Below are 15,965 nucleotides of genomic sequence, written 5' to 3' on the forward strand. Positions count from 1 at the left end.
TTCCCGTCGTCCCTTGATTTCTGCAAAATCCGTAGCGGATTTTCCGTCTGAGATTTGATCATTTGACATTTGAGGCTTGAGAGAGAGCAAAGCTTTTCGAAACATGTCGACGTGTACACTGTTATAATTGGCAGTTTAGCGCACCAAATCTTTTTGTGCAGTGCAGCTTTGCTTTGCAAGGCCCATATAAACCGCTCCCGTCGTCCTCCTGATTACTCCCGCACAGGCCACTCCTCCCCATCCCCTCCATCCAACACCATCAAGAAAAAAAAATCGCGATTATTTGACGCATAATTTGAGGGAGGAGGAGAAGGGGAATTAACAAATTAACCAATCGCGAGTGGCGATGATGCAGCTGGGGGCTCGGAGTTTGGTGAGGAGGTTCTCCCGTGTCGCCGCGGCGGCCCCGGCCGAGACGGCGACTGCCGTGCCGCCGAGAATGCCGGCGTTCGACCACGTCCCGCTGCCCTACGACGGGCCGAGCGCTGCCGACATCGCCCGCAAGCGCGCCGAGTACCTCAGCCCGTCCCTCTTCCACTTCTACTCCAAGCCTGTACGTTGATCGATCCAATGCACTGACCGCACATACATAGATGCATCTGCGGCCTCCATCCTTGATCTCTGCATGCGGAGGTAATCGTTTGCATTAATTGTTGTGTTGCAGCTGAACATCGTGGAGGGGAAGATGCAGTACCTGTACGACGAGCACGGCCGGCGCTACCTGGACGCGTTCGCCGGCATCGCCACCGTGTGCTGCGGCCACTGCCACCCCGACGTCGTGGACGCGATCACCGCGCAGGCCAAGCGCCTGCAGCACTCCACCGTGCTCTACCTCAACCACGCCATCGCCGATTTCGCTGAGGCGCTAGCATCCAAGCTGCCGGGAGATCTCAAGGCACGCGTGGCTGACCGCGTCTTCTGCCGAGTCTGTTCGTTTCAGCCGTCCAGCAACCAATGACTGACGCACTTTTTTTTCATGCTGTTATTGGTCTTGCATACATATACACAGGTCGTCTTCTTCACCAACTCCGGCACGGAGGCGAACGAGCTCGCCATCCTGATGGCGCGGCTGTACACGGGCTCCCACGACATCATCTCCCTTCGCAACTCCTACCACGGGAACGCGGCCGGCACCATGGGAGCCACCGCGCAGAAGAACTGGAAGTTCAACGTCATCCAGGTACAGACACCCAAACAATTGACGCCATGCATGCACATGTGATCTTCGTTGAATGAAATGAAAAAATACATATGAAATCCTTCTCTGATCATGTATGTGATGTTCATTCACTGCGCAAGTAGAGTGGCGTGCACCACGCCGTGAACCCGGACCCCTACAGAGGCGCCTTCGGCTCCGACGCCGAGAAGTACGTGCGGGACGTGCGGGAGATCATCGAGTTCGGCACCACGGGCCAGGTCGCCGGCTTCATATCCGAAGCCATCCAGGTACACTAACACTACTGACGCAGAAAGCAGCTGTCCTGTTCCTCTCGCTCCGACTGGACAACGTCGTCATGACGCGGTGGAATCGTGCTGTACTGTACAGGGTGTTGGTGGAATCGTGGAGGTGTCACCGGGATACCTGCCGCTGGCGTACGAGAAGGTCCGGAAGGCCGGCGGGCTCTGCATCGCCGACGAGGTCCAGGCGGGTTTCGCTCGCGTTGGCAGCCACTTCTGGGGTTTCGAGACCCACGGCGTCGTCCCCGACATAGTGACCATGGCAAAGGTACATGGCCGGCTGGCACGCCATTCTAATTTTCTCCCTTCTTATCGACGCTCTGAACCTGACAACGTGGCGGCGGCCCGTACGTTCTCCGAACGCCTGAATTCTTCAGGGCATCGGCAACGGCATCCCGCTGGGCGCCGTGGTGACGACGCCGGAGATCGCGCAGGTGCTGACCCGGCGCTGCTACTTCAACACGTTCGGCGGCAACCCGCTGTGCACCGCGGGCGGGCTCGCCGTCCTCATGGTGCTCGAGAAGGAGAAGCTCCAGGAGAACGCCTTCGTCGTCGGCTCCTACCTCAAGGACCGCCTCCGTGGTCTCCAGGAGAAGCACGAAAGTGCGTGCACCTGACATTCTGACCCAACTGGATTTAATTTGTTCAGGAATTCGACAGATTCGATGTTCTTTCTGACCACAACCTCGCCTGATGACCCGTTTTCCCGTTCATTCACGCAGTCATCGGCGACGTGAGGGGAACAGGTTTCATGCTCGGCGTCGAGCTCGTGACCGATCGGCAGCTCAAGACACCGGCGAAAGATGAGATCTGTCATGCCATGGAACACATGAAAGGTAAAGTGTATCAAGAAGGATCGGATAGGACTATAGGAAGCCTTTTGACCTCAAATCGAGCGGAATTATCAGATGGAGTTGCCTGCAGAGTTATGACACAACTGTGCAAGTGATCGGTGTTGTTTTCCTCTGATGATTGTGGATATGCAGATATGGGAGTCTTGGTCGGCAAAGGCGGGTTTTATGGGAACGTCTTCAGGATCACTCCCCCTCTATGCTTCACCAGGGAAGATGCTGGTACGTCCGTAGCATTCTTGTTACTAGTTTAATATACTAATTCTGTATATATGCATTGAATCTCTTGGGCGAATAATGCAGATTTCTTCGTTGAAGTGATGGACATTGCCCTGTCGAAGCTCTGAGCTGTGACCCCAGACGGAGGGGCGGTACCGCGTATAGATGGAAGGAATCCTCGCACAAGTTTCGGCTGCGTCGGAGTTCTATGATCTCCAGTCCAGGATAAACATTGAACCAATTAAGCAGACGATGACCTGATATGCTTGCCATGTAACGTGCCGGATATGCTATGACTGGGGTGTGGGGTCCAGTTAACCTTATATATTTAAGTGCATCAGCCGTCAGTCTCTTAAAGCTCTGAACTATGAATTCTACTTCTGCCATGTGATGATGTTCTATGCTCCCTTCGTTCCGAATCATAAGACATGATAAAAGTAGGAGTAATATAATTAGAAAAGCTAAAACGTCTTATAAGTGAAAGATTTGTTAACTAGGTTCGGTCATGACACACAAATGCTAGGAAAAGTTCTCATGCTCTGATGCCCACGTACACCGAGACAGGTTTGGCATTGCAGTGGCTTTTCAAAGCTTTTAGAGGCCTGTCCTTGATCGCCCGGGATGGAGGTCAGGCGGGGTCTGTGCTGGGACGCGCCGGCGTTGCCGGAGCTGATAGACGCGCACGCGGGGTCTGTTTGGTTTGCAGCCTGCCAGACATGCGATCCTGGCCCAGGTGATCGAAATCGGACGCCTGGGAGCGCTGCTTGGGCCAGCCAGATTCACCCAGGACGGAACCAAACAGGCCGCGCTGCATGCCGGTGGGTGGCGGCCTTGTCCCGTGGATATGTCCGTAGGATGGCAATCTTAACCTTGATACCCGCATGTTTCGTACCCGATTGGTGTGGAACTGTGAACAGACATAAAAACTTACGTCATATTCGCTTGACTTATAAGTCGTACATTTTCAGTTAATAAATAGTATTTTTCTCTCAACAAATTAACCAACAGTACTTTCAGTCATGGCTTATTAGCTAAGCGAACATGACATTATTCACGGGTACGAGGATGGAGTAACCGCAAAGATACGGATAGAGTGTAGGTATCAAATTTTACCCGCAAGTACTTGCAATTTGACAATATATGTCACATATGCCATATACATATCTTGACCGGCTTATTTAACATGGAATTTGTAGCATATGCATAGCATGTCGAGCTATTGGATGGCCGAATAAAGTGATTGTGTGAGCTATTAACTTATTACTTTAGTTCTTGTATAAGTTGTTTTGTGTTATTTGTATGAGCATAAATGATCGAATTATCATTCTATGATGTAAGCTACTGTATATTGTCCTAGTGAATTCTATGTAAGTAAGATTAACATATTTGCATGCCGTTTAACTATAAATTTATTATTTTATATCGCTATGATCTTATTATTTGGTCAACGAAATTTTACCCGTGAATTTGCTTAAAAGTTCACAAATGCTTGCACACGGTTGTCTGTCTAGTCCGGATGCGTGCCTTCCTGGGCCTATGCAGCGGACAAGCCCAATAGCATCTCTAAGTCTCTTCCATCTCTGAAAAATTCCTCACTCGCACTCGCAACGATGTTGCGGCGTCACCGCCCATACGCCCGCCCCACTCCGCCCCTACCGTGGCCCCTTCACCCACCATGTGCCCGTCCCCCGCCACGCCGTGTCCTTCCCCCACCGCACTGCACCCCCATAGCCGGCCACGCCACGCCCCATCTCCTACGAGCGGATGGTGATGGACGACTGCGGCCGAGTAGCAACGGCGCTAGCGGAGAAGCCGCACCGACGGGCGTGAGCCTAGACAGCGAGCATGCGTAGGAGAATCACCAGAGGAGCGACGGGCCGACATCCTGCAGTGGAGGTGTACGATGGGTTGACGTCCCTTGACCCGAGCTTGCTGGCTACCACAGTTCGCCATCAGGTAGGTCGTGGCTGTCAACGACGCCATGTTTCACGCGTTCTAGACTTATGTTTTAAGTGTTTGATGTGGATGTTGCAAAAGTATATCTAAGATGTTGCATATGTTGCAATGACAATATACACATGTTGCAAGCATATGTTTTCAAGTGTCTCAGGTATTTCAGATGTATGTTTCAAGTGTTTCATCTGGATGTTGCAAAAGTAGATCTGAGTGTTGCATATATGTATATGCATGTTGCACACCTATATTCCAAGTATTTCAGGTGTTTCGGACGTATGTTGCTAATTTTTCATCTGTATGTTTCAAAAATAGATCTTGGTGTTGCACATATTGTAAATCGCATGTTTCAAGTGTTTCATCTGTTTTTAGACGTGTGTTGCAAATATTTCATCTGGATGTTTTAAAAGTAGATCGGGTGTTGCACATACTGCAATGGCGCCGGTGGCTGGCAGACAACAACATGCCTCTAGGCTTCGCCTCCTACCTCGTGCATTCCTCGTGTGGCGCCTCGCCTTCTCCTCTCCTCTCCTCTCCCTCCCTTCTCTTCCCTCCATCTTGTTGTGGCAGTAAGAGCTCGGCAGACGAGCGTGCGGAGTCACGGATGTCGGGTAGGCGCAGCAGCAGCGCGTGGGGCGAGCTGGCTGACGCAGCAGACACGAGTAGGCGCAGCAGCTTGTGCAGGAGGCGGAGCAGGCAACGCGAGCGTACGGACATACGGGGCTAGCCATGCTGTCAAAAGCTAAGAGTCACGTTATATTCGCGGACGAGTAATATACTTAGGGGGTGTTTGGGACTGCTCTGCTCTCGTTTTTGCAACTCCGCTCCACGAACTCCACTATGGAGCAACTCCACGGTGGAGTTTTGTGGAGCATGTGGTACTGTTTGGCATACAACCTAGCTTCAGCTCTAGGAATGGATTGTTTCCATACAAATGGTCCATTATGTCCCTGATTGAAATTGCACTTGATATTTTTCGAGAAAAATAGAAAACAAATGATAGAAAATTAACAGAGACCATAATTTGAATACAAATAATTGCTCCATAAATTGTAAATGATAGAAAATTACGGCATGTTCGCTGGTTGGTTTCTGGGCTGATAAGCCCGACTGGTGCTGGTTTGTTGTGAGAGAAAACACTATTAGCTAGCTGATAAACCCTGACTGAAACCAATAAGCAAACAGGCTATTAAACAAAGGCCATAATTGTCCCATGGCCTCACGTCTGGCGACATAGCAACACACAAATAGGAGTAGCTTCTGCATGGCCATGAAGGCATGGGAAGCATGGCCTGCGAGGGCTCCACCTCCACGTAGATGGCGATGCAGTGGGGCCTGGACACCAACGAACGCCTGGTCTTGAGCTGACGACCCGCCGCCGTCTCGGCACGAAGTCGGCAAGGCCGCAACCACTAGCACTGCTGTGTCTCGGACGCCGTCGAGAGAGGCGCTGCCTCGGGGCGGCGCGCGCGGGACGACGCCGTGTTGGCCGTGAACGGCGGGTCTGTGCGCGCGTCAGCTCGATCGGCCCCGGACATGGAGTTCGATTGTATACGCACACACGTCCTAATAGCGGGCGAGAAGTAGGATGACAGACAGGCCGTCGTATTGGACGGTGACCACGTCCGAGCCCAGCATCTGAACACCGCCGCCGCCACGACGGCCGCACGCGTGCGGAGGACGACGACGTACGCACGGTGATAGATGAGCGGCAGCCGCCACAACAGCTCACCGACAACCTAGTGCTCTCTTGTGGGTACCGTACGTGCAGCGCCAACTCGTCAGCATCGTCAGATGCAACGTCTCCTTGTCACGGCGACAGGGGAAGAGGAGAGCAGCGGTGCGAGGGGAAGGGTCGCGGTCGCGGTGTTTTCACGGGCGTACGGGTAGGGGAAGCGATTAGGAGAAAGTAATCCATGATTAATGAGTGATGAGGTGGGTAATTACCTCACAACTTCATGTGGGGTACAACTCCAAAAACTAAAGTACCTCTAGAGGTGTTCTAGAAAAAATATAGAGTTAGCCTCTAGCTCTACTTTTTTTTTGAGCGGAATTCTTAGAGCCGAGGGTGTTTGACAACAAGCTGTAGCGGAGCTTAAAAAAAAATCTGGAGCTGAGCAGTAACAAAACACCCCGTTACCCGCATGTCGGCCGACCTGCTACCATCCCTACTTGTCCGCTGCTTCGTGTGATAAAAAGCAAGTCTCAGGTCCCGAATCAGTCTGGCACCTTGGATCTTGATCGGACAGTGGATGGCAGGGTAAAGTCACGGCGTGACTTGAATCCGTGTCCTCCAAATCTTTGCGTGCATGCTGGGCCTCGTTTAGTAGCCCTGAATCCGTGTCCTCCAAAGTTTGTTTGTATTTGGTAATAATTGTTCAATCGGTGATTAATTAGGCTCAAAACGTTCGTCTCGCAAAGTACAACCAAACTGTGTAATTAGTTTTTGATTTCGTCAACTATACATGTATCACAAGTTTGATGTGACGATGAATTTTCTTTTTGCATAGTGCCAAAGTTTGCATTTTGGAGTGAACTAAACATGGCCCTGGCCGAATGGCCGCCGATCAGCATCAGCCCACGGAGAGGAGAAGCACAGACAGAAAGGAACGCGTGGAGGAAACCAAAAACCTTCTCCCCCGCGTGTGCTCTCTCTCTCTGACGCACGGCGATGACTGGGCAACCGCCGCCGTTGTCCTAACCAGGTCTCCATCGGCACCTTTGCCGGCGACGAGCAGGTACGCCCACTCCTTCTCTTCCCTTCCTGCTGTGCGAAACCGAGCACCCAAACCCTACCTTAAGTTATCTATATTCGGATCTGATCAAATGACAACTGTATATATGTATTGTACTTGCTAATTTCGATTTTTCCCAAAATTTTATCTGGTGATCCATCTGGGTCCGTCCCTGTGTTCAACTGAATCCGGTGCCCCTTCCTTAAGTCCGCCCCTGCCCCTACTGAAAATTGTGTACTGAGGATCGTGCCCGCTTCTGACGATTTGTCTGCATAGTTACCGGCCCATTTTAACTCTATAGAATGCATGATAGTAGCAACTTACTGCTGCCTCACGCACATATAGGCAACTTAATGAAATGATTGTTTTATGATCATGCAATTGACTAGTGTTATCTTCGGGGCACTTGTGTTATGCTATTTGCATCAAAATACTTGGATGTCAATTTGATCTTCACAAATAAGAAGGTTTCAAACATCTCATATTACATCACCAAATGTGTTTATGAATTGACATCTGTAACCTTCTTTCTTTCAATGCAGATCTCTCTATACGATGAGCTGGAGATTTCCTCTCTTCGGGTATGTTGATCTTATTGACATGAGTATATGTTGTTGCCATTATCTATGTTTTATGAGTCTTGACATCTCATTCATCTGTCTAATTAGTTAGGTTTTACATATTCCTAATTTCCTATGTGCAGTTGGTACTCCCTCCTTCCACAAAAGGATGCAATTCTCGCTTTTCAAGAAGTCAACTAATTTGAACTTTGACTAAAGTTATATAAAAAGGTACTAACATTCATGATACAAAATAAGTATAATTAGATTAATTATGAAATATATTTCCGTAGTAAATTTTATTGGAGTACATATTTTCTTTGGAATCTGCTAGTTCAAACAAGTTGTGCAATCACAACACTATGGTGCCTAGTTTTAGTTTTTTTCTCCCTGTACAACCCTGCAGTCCAAAAGTTCTTTAGTTAACCAAAGAGAATTTTACCTGATTGCTATATGTGCCATTTCCTGTGGATGCATCTTAACAGTTATACTGAATGTTTAAGGATGCTATATAAGAAATTATGCCTTACAAGTTCTGAAAAATTTGCTTCTCTTGCTTACTGTCATTGGCTCTGCTGAATGCGCTCATAGCAGCTCTCAGCAGCAGCAAACAGATCCAAATTTCCAGGACATCCCTACGCAGTCTTGGTACCCTCCCTCGGTTGTAGGTTCGTCTTCACGTCCATCCACCCCTACCACTTCTAGTGCTAGTCCACACCAAAGAGCTTCAGATAATCCACAGTCTTCATCCCGTGGGCAACCATCTCCTGCTGAGGCTGCAGGGATAATTGCCCGTTTGAAGGATAAGAGGTTAGCACAGTCTTATTTCCTTTAATGATTTATCTCTGGCTTTCTTGCATACAGGATTGTCTCCTGTCTCATATTTATTATGTTGCATTGAAATACTTTGTCATCCTTTACTATGAATCACATGCTTTTAGGGTTATCCCCAAACTGGGACATTTAACAAAACTGTGTCCAGATCTATAACATACTATTGCTCTAATTTTGATACCTTAACACTATACTAGGGCATGGTCCTTTAGCATATACCATTGTGTTATGGATTGGCATATCATATCTGTGTTGTACATATGTTAAGGTAAGCCTGAACGACCAGAAGCAGGCAGGTTCTAGGGTGATTGTAAGGGTAATAAAAGTAGAGATGAACTGGTTGTTTAGAACATGGCATTTGGTGTAGGTTGGAGAACTAGTTGATAAGTGCTGTATAATTTTGGATCAACCGTTTATGCATTGCTGATTCTTTGTGCTGTGTTTGTGGATTCTATATGTTGACAACATATGTATTTGCACAATATTAATTTTCCTGATGATGCATCATTTGGCTGGAGTTGACAACCTTGTTATATCATGCTACTTTTTAATCAAAATTTTCTGTGCAGTATTGAGGAGTTACAAAGGATATTGAAAGACAAAGAGGCATATAATGCATTCTTTAACTCACTTGATCAAGTGAAAACCCAGAACAATGTAAGCTCTGTTGCACGACCACTTTTTTATATTTGTGATTTGTGATGCTGAGTTCACCAGAGGATGCTGAAATCCTTTCTGCATCATAACCCACATTTTTATGGCCTGTTTGGAACGAAGGAATGAAAAACACAGGAAAGGAAAGACTATAGGAATAGGAAAGAAGTGTAGTGGCAAAACAGAGGATTGAAACACTTGAATTTTTTATGAGTTGGTGTTTGGAATTCAGGAATAGGAGCATAGGAAAAATTGGAAATAAATAGGAATCCAATTTAGAAGGGCGGGCCTGGTGCAAGCGGTAGAGTCTTACCGCCTGTGACCGGAAGGTCCCGGGTTCGAGTCGCGGTCTCCTCGCATTGCACAGGCGAGGGTAAGGCTTGCCACTAACACCCTTCCCCAGACCCGCACAGAGCGGGAGCTCTCTGCACTGGGTACGCCAAATAGGAATCCAATTTGCCTGAACTGGATGTGCACAACCTTTATTTATTTATTTATAGTCATCAACGGATGGATTAACTCATCTCTATAGGCATGAGAGTTTTTTTCCTAGCCACTAATATATGAACCATTCAAATTGCTACCCCACAGCAGTGAAGATTGAGTACTTCATCCATCTACTTTCTGCTGCTCATTCCTTCCCAAGCTCGATCTTATCTCTTCCCCAAACCTCATCTGGTCTCTCTCCTTCACTGGCCAGCACCTCTCTCATCCCACACGCATCCACCACTGACTTCTCCCAACTGGCAAGGGCAGGTCCTCAATGTCATTCCATTCGAGAAGGTACATTTTGCACTTGCGTAGGCGCTTGATCCGTGTGGAAGCTGGAAAGAGAGGAGAGGTTGAGATAGGCTGTGCGGTGTCATTGCAGCGGTGCAAATCTTGCTTCAATCCTGGTGGCCATGACAGAATTGCTTCTTCGGGCTTCCTTTACCTCTGTTTTCTCTTTCACACGCACCTTGGCCATCCACGAAAACTTTTGGGTCGGAGCGGATGTTTTTGCTTCTGTGTTTTGCAAAGGGGAGCGTGCTTTTCCAGAGGAACGGTGAGATTCATTGCTCCAACCCAAACGGCACCTGACGTCAGCAAAACATAGGAATTGCATTCCTCTGGATTTTGGATTTTTTTTTTTTGAAATTCCTACAATCTAAATGGCTCCTAAGAGTGTCTCCCCACCTAATATTGTTATTCATGTTCCTATGGATTCTGAACTTTGAAATTAGCTTTCTTTGGTTTGGTGGTTCCTAAGAGTGTCTCCTCGTCTATATTGAATATCCTCGCCACACTGGTTATGGAAACAGTTTTGAAACCTTCTTGATTTATTAATGATGTGAGAGTTCCAATGCTACTATTTTTGTTCATTATTTCTTCTTTACAGTCTATCTTCTAGTGTACAAAATCCTTGAAAGCTTACATATTGTCAATCCTCTTGTGGGCTAAGTTTTAACTTTTTAACACATGTTTCATCTTTCCTCTGGTGCCTCATCCATGCGTTGGTGGTTGTTTTGCAAGTATTTATTGTGTGACGTGACTGCTGCTTATCTAGTTTAGTGTTTTTCTTTTTCTCAATGCCTCATCTCTGGCATACCCATATAGGAAATTACTGAAGTCTTGTGTATTTGCTGACTGGGCCCTCTTTATGTTCAGGTGCGTGATGAGCTTAGAAAGGAGACATTGCAACTTGCAAGTGAGTTATACATTCTGTTTGTTTAAATAGTGGTGTTTGAATTGGTTTCAAAGAAATAATGGTGCTTTCAAAAGTACCCTTTGATTTACAGAACTTCAAATAAGATATATTCTTACTCTCTTTAGTGTTGTAAACTACAGGGGAAAATTTAGAAAAGGAGCAGCGGAGTTTGGAGCTTAGGAATCAGGTGCAGCACTGTCACCTATATGTCATGAAGAAAGATTGAAAACATTGCTGTTGGGCTATTCATTAATAAATCAAAGGATCAGCATAGTTTATAAAATTTGTTAATACCATGAAACGACAACCTTGTAATACTGTTACTGTGAAGCTTTCTACTGATTTTGTTCTTATGTTTCCAGCGCTTCATTTCTTTGCTGTCATTTCACTTGCATTTATAATTTTTTGCAGTGCACAATAATTAGAACCACAGAACTGGCTGCTGCTCAAGACCGGCTCACTGATTTGGAGAGGCAAAAGGATGATATTATGAGGTCCTATTCCCCTGCCGCACTGCTCGACAAGCTCCAAAGTAAGTACTCTGAACAATAACATCTTCAGCTCCTTTCTTACCAGTAGCATACTTGTATCTGAGTTTGGTTATTTCCTGATCCATAATCGGTACAGTGTACATTGCACGTCAGTGTTCAGGCATATCTGTATGTGCACGCTATATAACCTTCTGAACTTTTTAGTTACCAGTTCAAAACAACAACAAAAAAGTAATATGTGACTAGTGTTTGAATTTGTGACTAATCACATTGTTGTTTCCTCAGCATCAATGGGAAAGCTGGACGAGGAGTCTGAGGAGCTGCACCAGAAGCTCCTGGAGAAGGACATCGACCTTCCAACCTTGGGTTTTTTTTATTGGTATCATTACAATTTTTGAAGTTTAGAGAAATACCATTACTATTCACCTATTCTAAACCTTACCATTGCAATTCTTCCATCGTTTGAAATATGCCACGGTATACGTCTGAAGAGGCCTTGGGCCCAACTATAGGCATACACGATGTCATCGTATTTTTGTATGGACAAAACTACACTTCCATCTTACTCTCTCCATGTCATTGACGTGTGGACCCCACTAGTTATCTTCCTCCTTCCTTCTCCATCTTCTCCAAGGCAGATTTGCAGCTTCTTCCCCAACTCCATGGCGCTGGCCGCGCCCCTCCCTCACACACTTGGCCAGAGCTCGGCGGCCACCGGCGAGGCAGGATCCATGCGTCACCTCGGTGGAGGCGAGCTCGGCTCCCAGATTGGGAGGTAGCCAGAGGCAGTGGCGCTGTGGGTGCGGAGTCAGAGGCTCAAAGGTCAGAGAAGATCGGAGGAAGAGAACCAATGCCGATGCGACTCGCCACTCGCCGGAGCTCCCGCGCGGCCATGGTGGATGCTTGACCGGCTTGGAGTTGGCTGTCAAGCACGTCCGCGCGGAGACCTGCCACCGTATGTGATGCAGAAGATTCGTGGTCCGAATATCCATGAGTTCAAGAGGAGCGCGCGATGGCGAGCACGTGCTCCTGGAGGTCCGCCTCGCCGTGGCCACGCGGGAGCTCCGCCCCGCCATTGTCGCTAGCGCGGGAGGTGCTGGTGGAGATGGCCAAGGAGGCATGGGGTGTGTGTTCGGGTGAGGCTGCAAGCAAGGCGGAGCGGCGTGACGTGGCCGAACGCCGGCGAGGCCTGGAGTAGGGCGACCAGACACGGGTTGTGGTGGCGCAGCAAGGCGCATCCAGGCGAGGCCGCGAGCGGGGTGGGGCGGCGCGGTGGACGCCACCGCCCCCGCCGAGGCAGTGCCCTCGAGTGCGGCCGCCGTCGTGTCCCCCGGCGCCTGCCAGGAGGCAGACACGATTGACGCCATGGCCATGGAGAGGTGAAGCAGATGGGGAAGGGAGGAGGTAGATGATGACTGGTGGGGTCCATATGTCAGTGACATATAAAGAGAGTACAGTGGAGGGATAATTTTGTCCATGCCAGAATACGATGGCACGTATACGCCTGCAGGTGGGTCTAAGACCTCTCTGAACATATACCATGACATATTTCAAACCGGGGAAGAATTGTAATGGTGACATTCGGAATAGGTGAATAGTAATGATACTTCTTCAAATTTCAAAAATTGTAATGGTATGAATCCAAATAACCCTCCAACCTTTGTGCAGAAGTACAAGAAGCTCCGCACGGCTTACCACAAGCAGGCGTTGCTGCATCTCGCCGGCCAGACATCACTCCGCTGATATCCGGCCTGGCATCATGTCAACTGTCAACTTTGTTGTATTCCTGCTCGCCTGTTCTTGTTCTACACTCTGCTTGGCCCTGTTTTATGGGTGCAGCTTAGTGGAGAACTCAAATTGCATGTATACTTATGTCATGCAAAACGTCTTACCTACTCAGTCCTGGTGTTTACCTGCCGAGTGACCAAGTGGAGAACTCAAATTGATGGTTCGTGGATACACGTCCGTTCAGTGTAACTCCATCAGACGCTACTGTAGCGATCGTTCCTGTGAGGCTGTTACACGCAGTGTGTTAATAGCAGATCGCGTGCGAATACAAAGAGGGTACATATTATTGAGACAAGAGTAAGTTCCTTTGCTCTTTGCTCAAGATGAAGATGTGGTCAGTGCTCTGTTTGATTTGGCAAGGTGTATCCAGACGCGAATCTGACCATGTTTGCGCACACGACGAGGATACAATCAGCAGGTCTCAGTGCAGGCAGCACGCATAAGCTCCTGCTGATCTGATTCTGAAACACGATATGCGTCTCGATCGCGGAGCTCGTTCGGAACAGTTTCGTACGGCAAGAGGCGTGCTACTTCGGATTCTAGGTTGCCGAACTGAGAGGACTTGTGCCGCGGCTGCGCAGCTGAATTCCTTCAGGCTAAATCTTATCTTAATCAGCAAAAAATAGCCATACATAACTCTTCCAACATAGTATGAGAATTTGAGATAAGCCTAAAAATATCGTGTTACCGAAAAACGAAATTGTGTTAATGCGTGGGCACAACGAGGGTAACCTAACCCATTTTTTTTTAAACGCAGTTGCACACGAAGCATGAGAAAGGCACCAACAAAGGCGCCACAGGGACTCTCCCTCAGAAAAAAAAAGGCGCCACAGGGACTCGGGACAGGGCGTGATCTGAGCTACCGCTTAATAAGCTGTTCGGCTGATGATTTTTTTTTAGCTCATAAGTCAGGCTGCGGCTATTTTGTTATGAGAGAGAAAATACTGTAGCACGGCTGATAAGTCTTCACCAGCGTCTGCGTTCTTCACTGCGTCCATGTCAGCGACGCTCGTTGCGGCGGCGCCGGAAAACTCAGAAAGGGGCAAACCAGGTCCGCCGGACAGGCTGTCGACCGATAGCGTGATTAGGTTGTATCTTTCTACAGAGTTGTTGGTTGATTCCCCTTGGCTTGTCCTCATCTGTCCTTATATAGCTGGTTCCCTCCACTGGTGACAGCCTGGCATGGCCCACCTGGCAGGCAGTACCTGACAGTCCATGTACACGATACACGGGAACGGCAGGAGCACGTAGTCCTGGACATGGCGATGGATACAAGGAGAATCAGTCAATTCACTGGCTCCCGCGCTTTATGCGCTCGTCTCCCGGCGCTTCATCACAGGGCAATCGGTATAGCCGACGCGCTTCCAAATGGCAACTGGATTCGCCAGATCACCAGGAGTCTCTCCGTCAAGGCCATTGTTGAGTACCTAAGGGTATGGAACACATTCAGAGACATTCACCTCAACGACGCGGAAGACAAGCTCGTTTGGAGGTGGACTTCGGATGGGCAATTCACGGTGAGATCGGCCTACGCAGCCCCCCACCTCGCTCTTCACACCCAATTCCAGGATGCAGCCTTATCTGGAGGACCTAGGCACCGTTGCGCATAAAGCTATTCGTATGGCTTGCACTTCGACGACGACACCGGACGGTAGACCGCGGACGAAGACATGGCCAGCAGGCAAACGAGTTCTGATTCCTCTGCAATCAGGTGGCGGAGTCCATCGACCATATCGTCGTCTCCTGCTCTTTTCGCCAAGCAAGTGTGGTGGAGCATCCTGGTGCGGCTCGGACAACCACATGGGCTTACTCAACGTGTCACATCTCTTTTTTGAGACTTAAGTTTGACTCAGAAATATAATAAATAGTATCAACATTTATATTTTTAAATAAATTTATTATTTATTATTAAAATTATTCTATACTTAATCTAATGATACTTATCATATATTATAAATATTAAAAGGTTTGACTCCTTCGGAAACGAAGTAGTCTTTTTTTTTACTTCGTAGTCTTTTTTTTATGAAACGTCTTCTATTGGGACTGCGTAACACAAAACAAAAAAAGCAATTTTATCTATATCTATATCTAATATTAAATAATATTAATGAGACAAAATTTCTCTCCACCCATCTTTTTAGTCCGACCATTCCTTAACTAACTTTATGAATGTAGAATCCGTCCCAGACACATCTACATCCCTAATATTTTATTATATGAATATATGGTGTTTCTTAAAAAAAAACTCGACCCGCGGGGGGTAAGACAGCCCTCGGGCATTGTGCTTAAGAAGAAAACATTCTCACACAGGCCGAGAAAACCACCGAACCTCTGCCCCACCTATACACAGCGGCACCGCAGCTCCCGTGAGACTAGACTGGCCTTAGACCTGTGCTTTAGCGTGGAACAGACGAGGGGATTTTTTTTACGCGTAGATAAACTATGCCTCCTCTGGCCAACAAATCTACCCCCGAGGAGATTCGAACTCTAGCCAGCAGGGTGCAAAGCGCACAGCTAGGTGTTTCTTAACGTGAATAGGAATCCTAATCCGAATAGACTCCTGCCATACGAGGCTTCTTGCCTAGAATAGGAATCCTAATCCTGATAGATTCTTTTTTGCCATACTAGGCTTCTTGCCTAGTAGGAATTCTACTTCAAATAGAAATAGAAATAGAAATAGAAAAGGAAATAAAAGTAGAAAGCCAGCAAATATAAATTAGACAAAGCTATTTTTT

The 15,965-nt window shown here is 47.8% G+C and overlaps 2 protein-coding genes across 5 annotated transcripts; both read left to right on the top strand.

The window, feature by feature from the left end:
- The first annotated feature begins 203 nt into the window (after positions 1 to 203).
- LOC136496816 (alanine--glyoxylate aminotransferase 2 homolog 3, mitochondrial-like) lies at positions 204 to 2,914 on the top strand. Its single transcript, XM_066492572.1, has 9 exons — positions 204 to 553; positions 665 to 895; positions 1,010 to 1,180; positions 1,303 to 1,446; positions 1,547 to 1,726; positions 1,836 to 2,061; positions 2,181 to 2,294; positions 2,445 to 2,531; positions 2,613 to 2,914. The coding sequence occupies exons 1-9, from the start codon at positions 347 to 349 to the stop codon at positions 2,654 to 2,656; spliced, it is 1,404 nt and encodes a 467-aa protein (XP_066348669.1). The 5' UTR covers positions 204 to 346; the 3' UTR covers positions 2,657 to 2,914.
- A 4,130-nt stretch (positions 2,915 to 7,044) lies between these two features.
- LOC136543000 (vacuolar protein-sorting-associated protein 37 homolog 1-like) lies at positions 7,045 to 13,574 on the top strand. Of its 4 annotated transcripts, none has more exons than XM_066535597.1 (9): positions 7,045 to 7,219; positions 7,759 to 7,797; positions 8,368 to 8,586; positions 9,180 to 9,267; positions 10,912 to 10,951; positions 11,092 to 11,138; positions 11,363 to 11,483; positions 11,728 to 11,821; positions 13,111 to 13,574. In XM_066535597.1, coding segments are annotated over exons 2-9 (636 nt in total). In that variant the 5' UTR covers positions 7,045 to 7,219; positions 7,759 to 7,771; the 3' UTR covers positions 13,112 to 13,574. The 4 variants fall into 4 exon arrangements, with proteins under 4 accessions (XP_066391694.1, XP_066391700.1, XP_066391691.1 ...); XM_066535603.1 differs by having other exon boundaries at positions 11,728 to 11,797; positions 13,095 to 13,574; XM_066535594.1 differs by having other exon boundaries at positions 8,371 to 8,586; positions 11,728 to 13,185.
- Positions 13,575 to 15,965: the final 2,391 nt, after the last annotated feature.

Source organism: Miscanthus floridulus, chromosome 1 (genome assembly GCF_019320115.1).
Source record: "Miscanthus floridulus cultivar M001 chromosome 1, ASM1932011v1, whole genome shotgun sequence".
Taxonomy (NCBI): Eukaryota; Viridiplantae; Streptophyta; class Magnoliopsida; order Poales; family Poaceae; genus Miscanthus; species Miscanthus floridulus.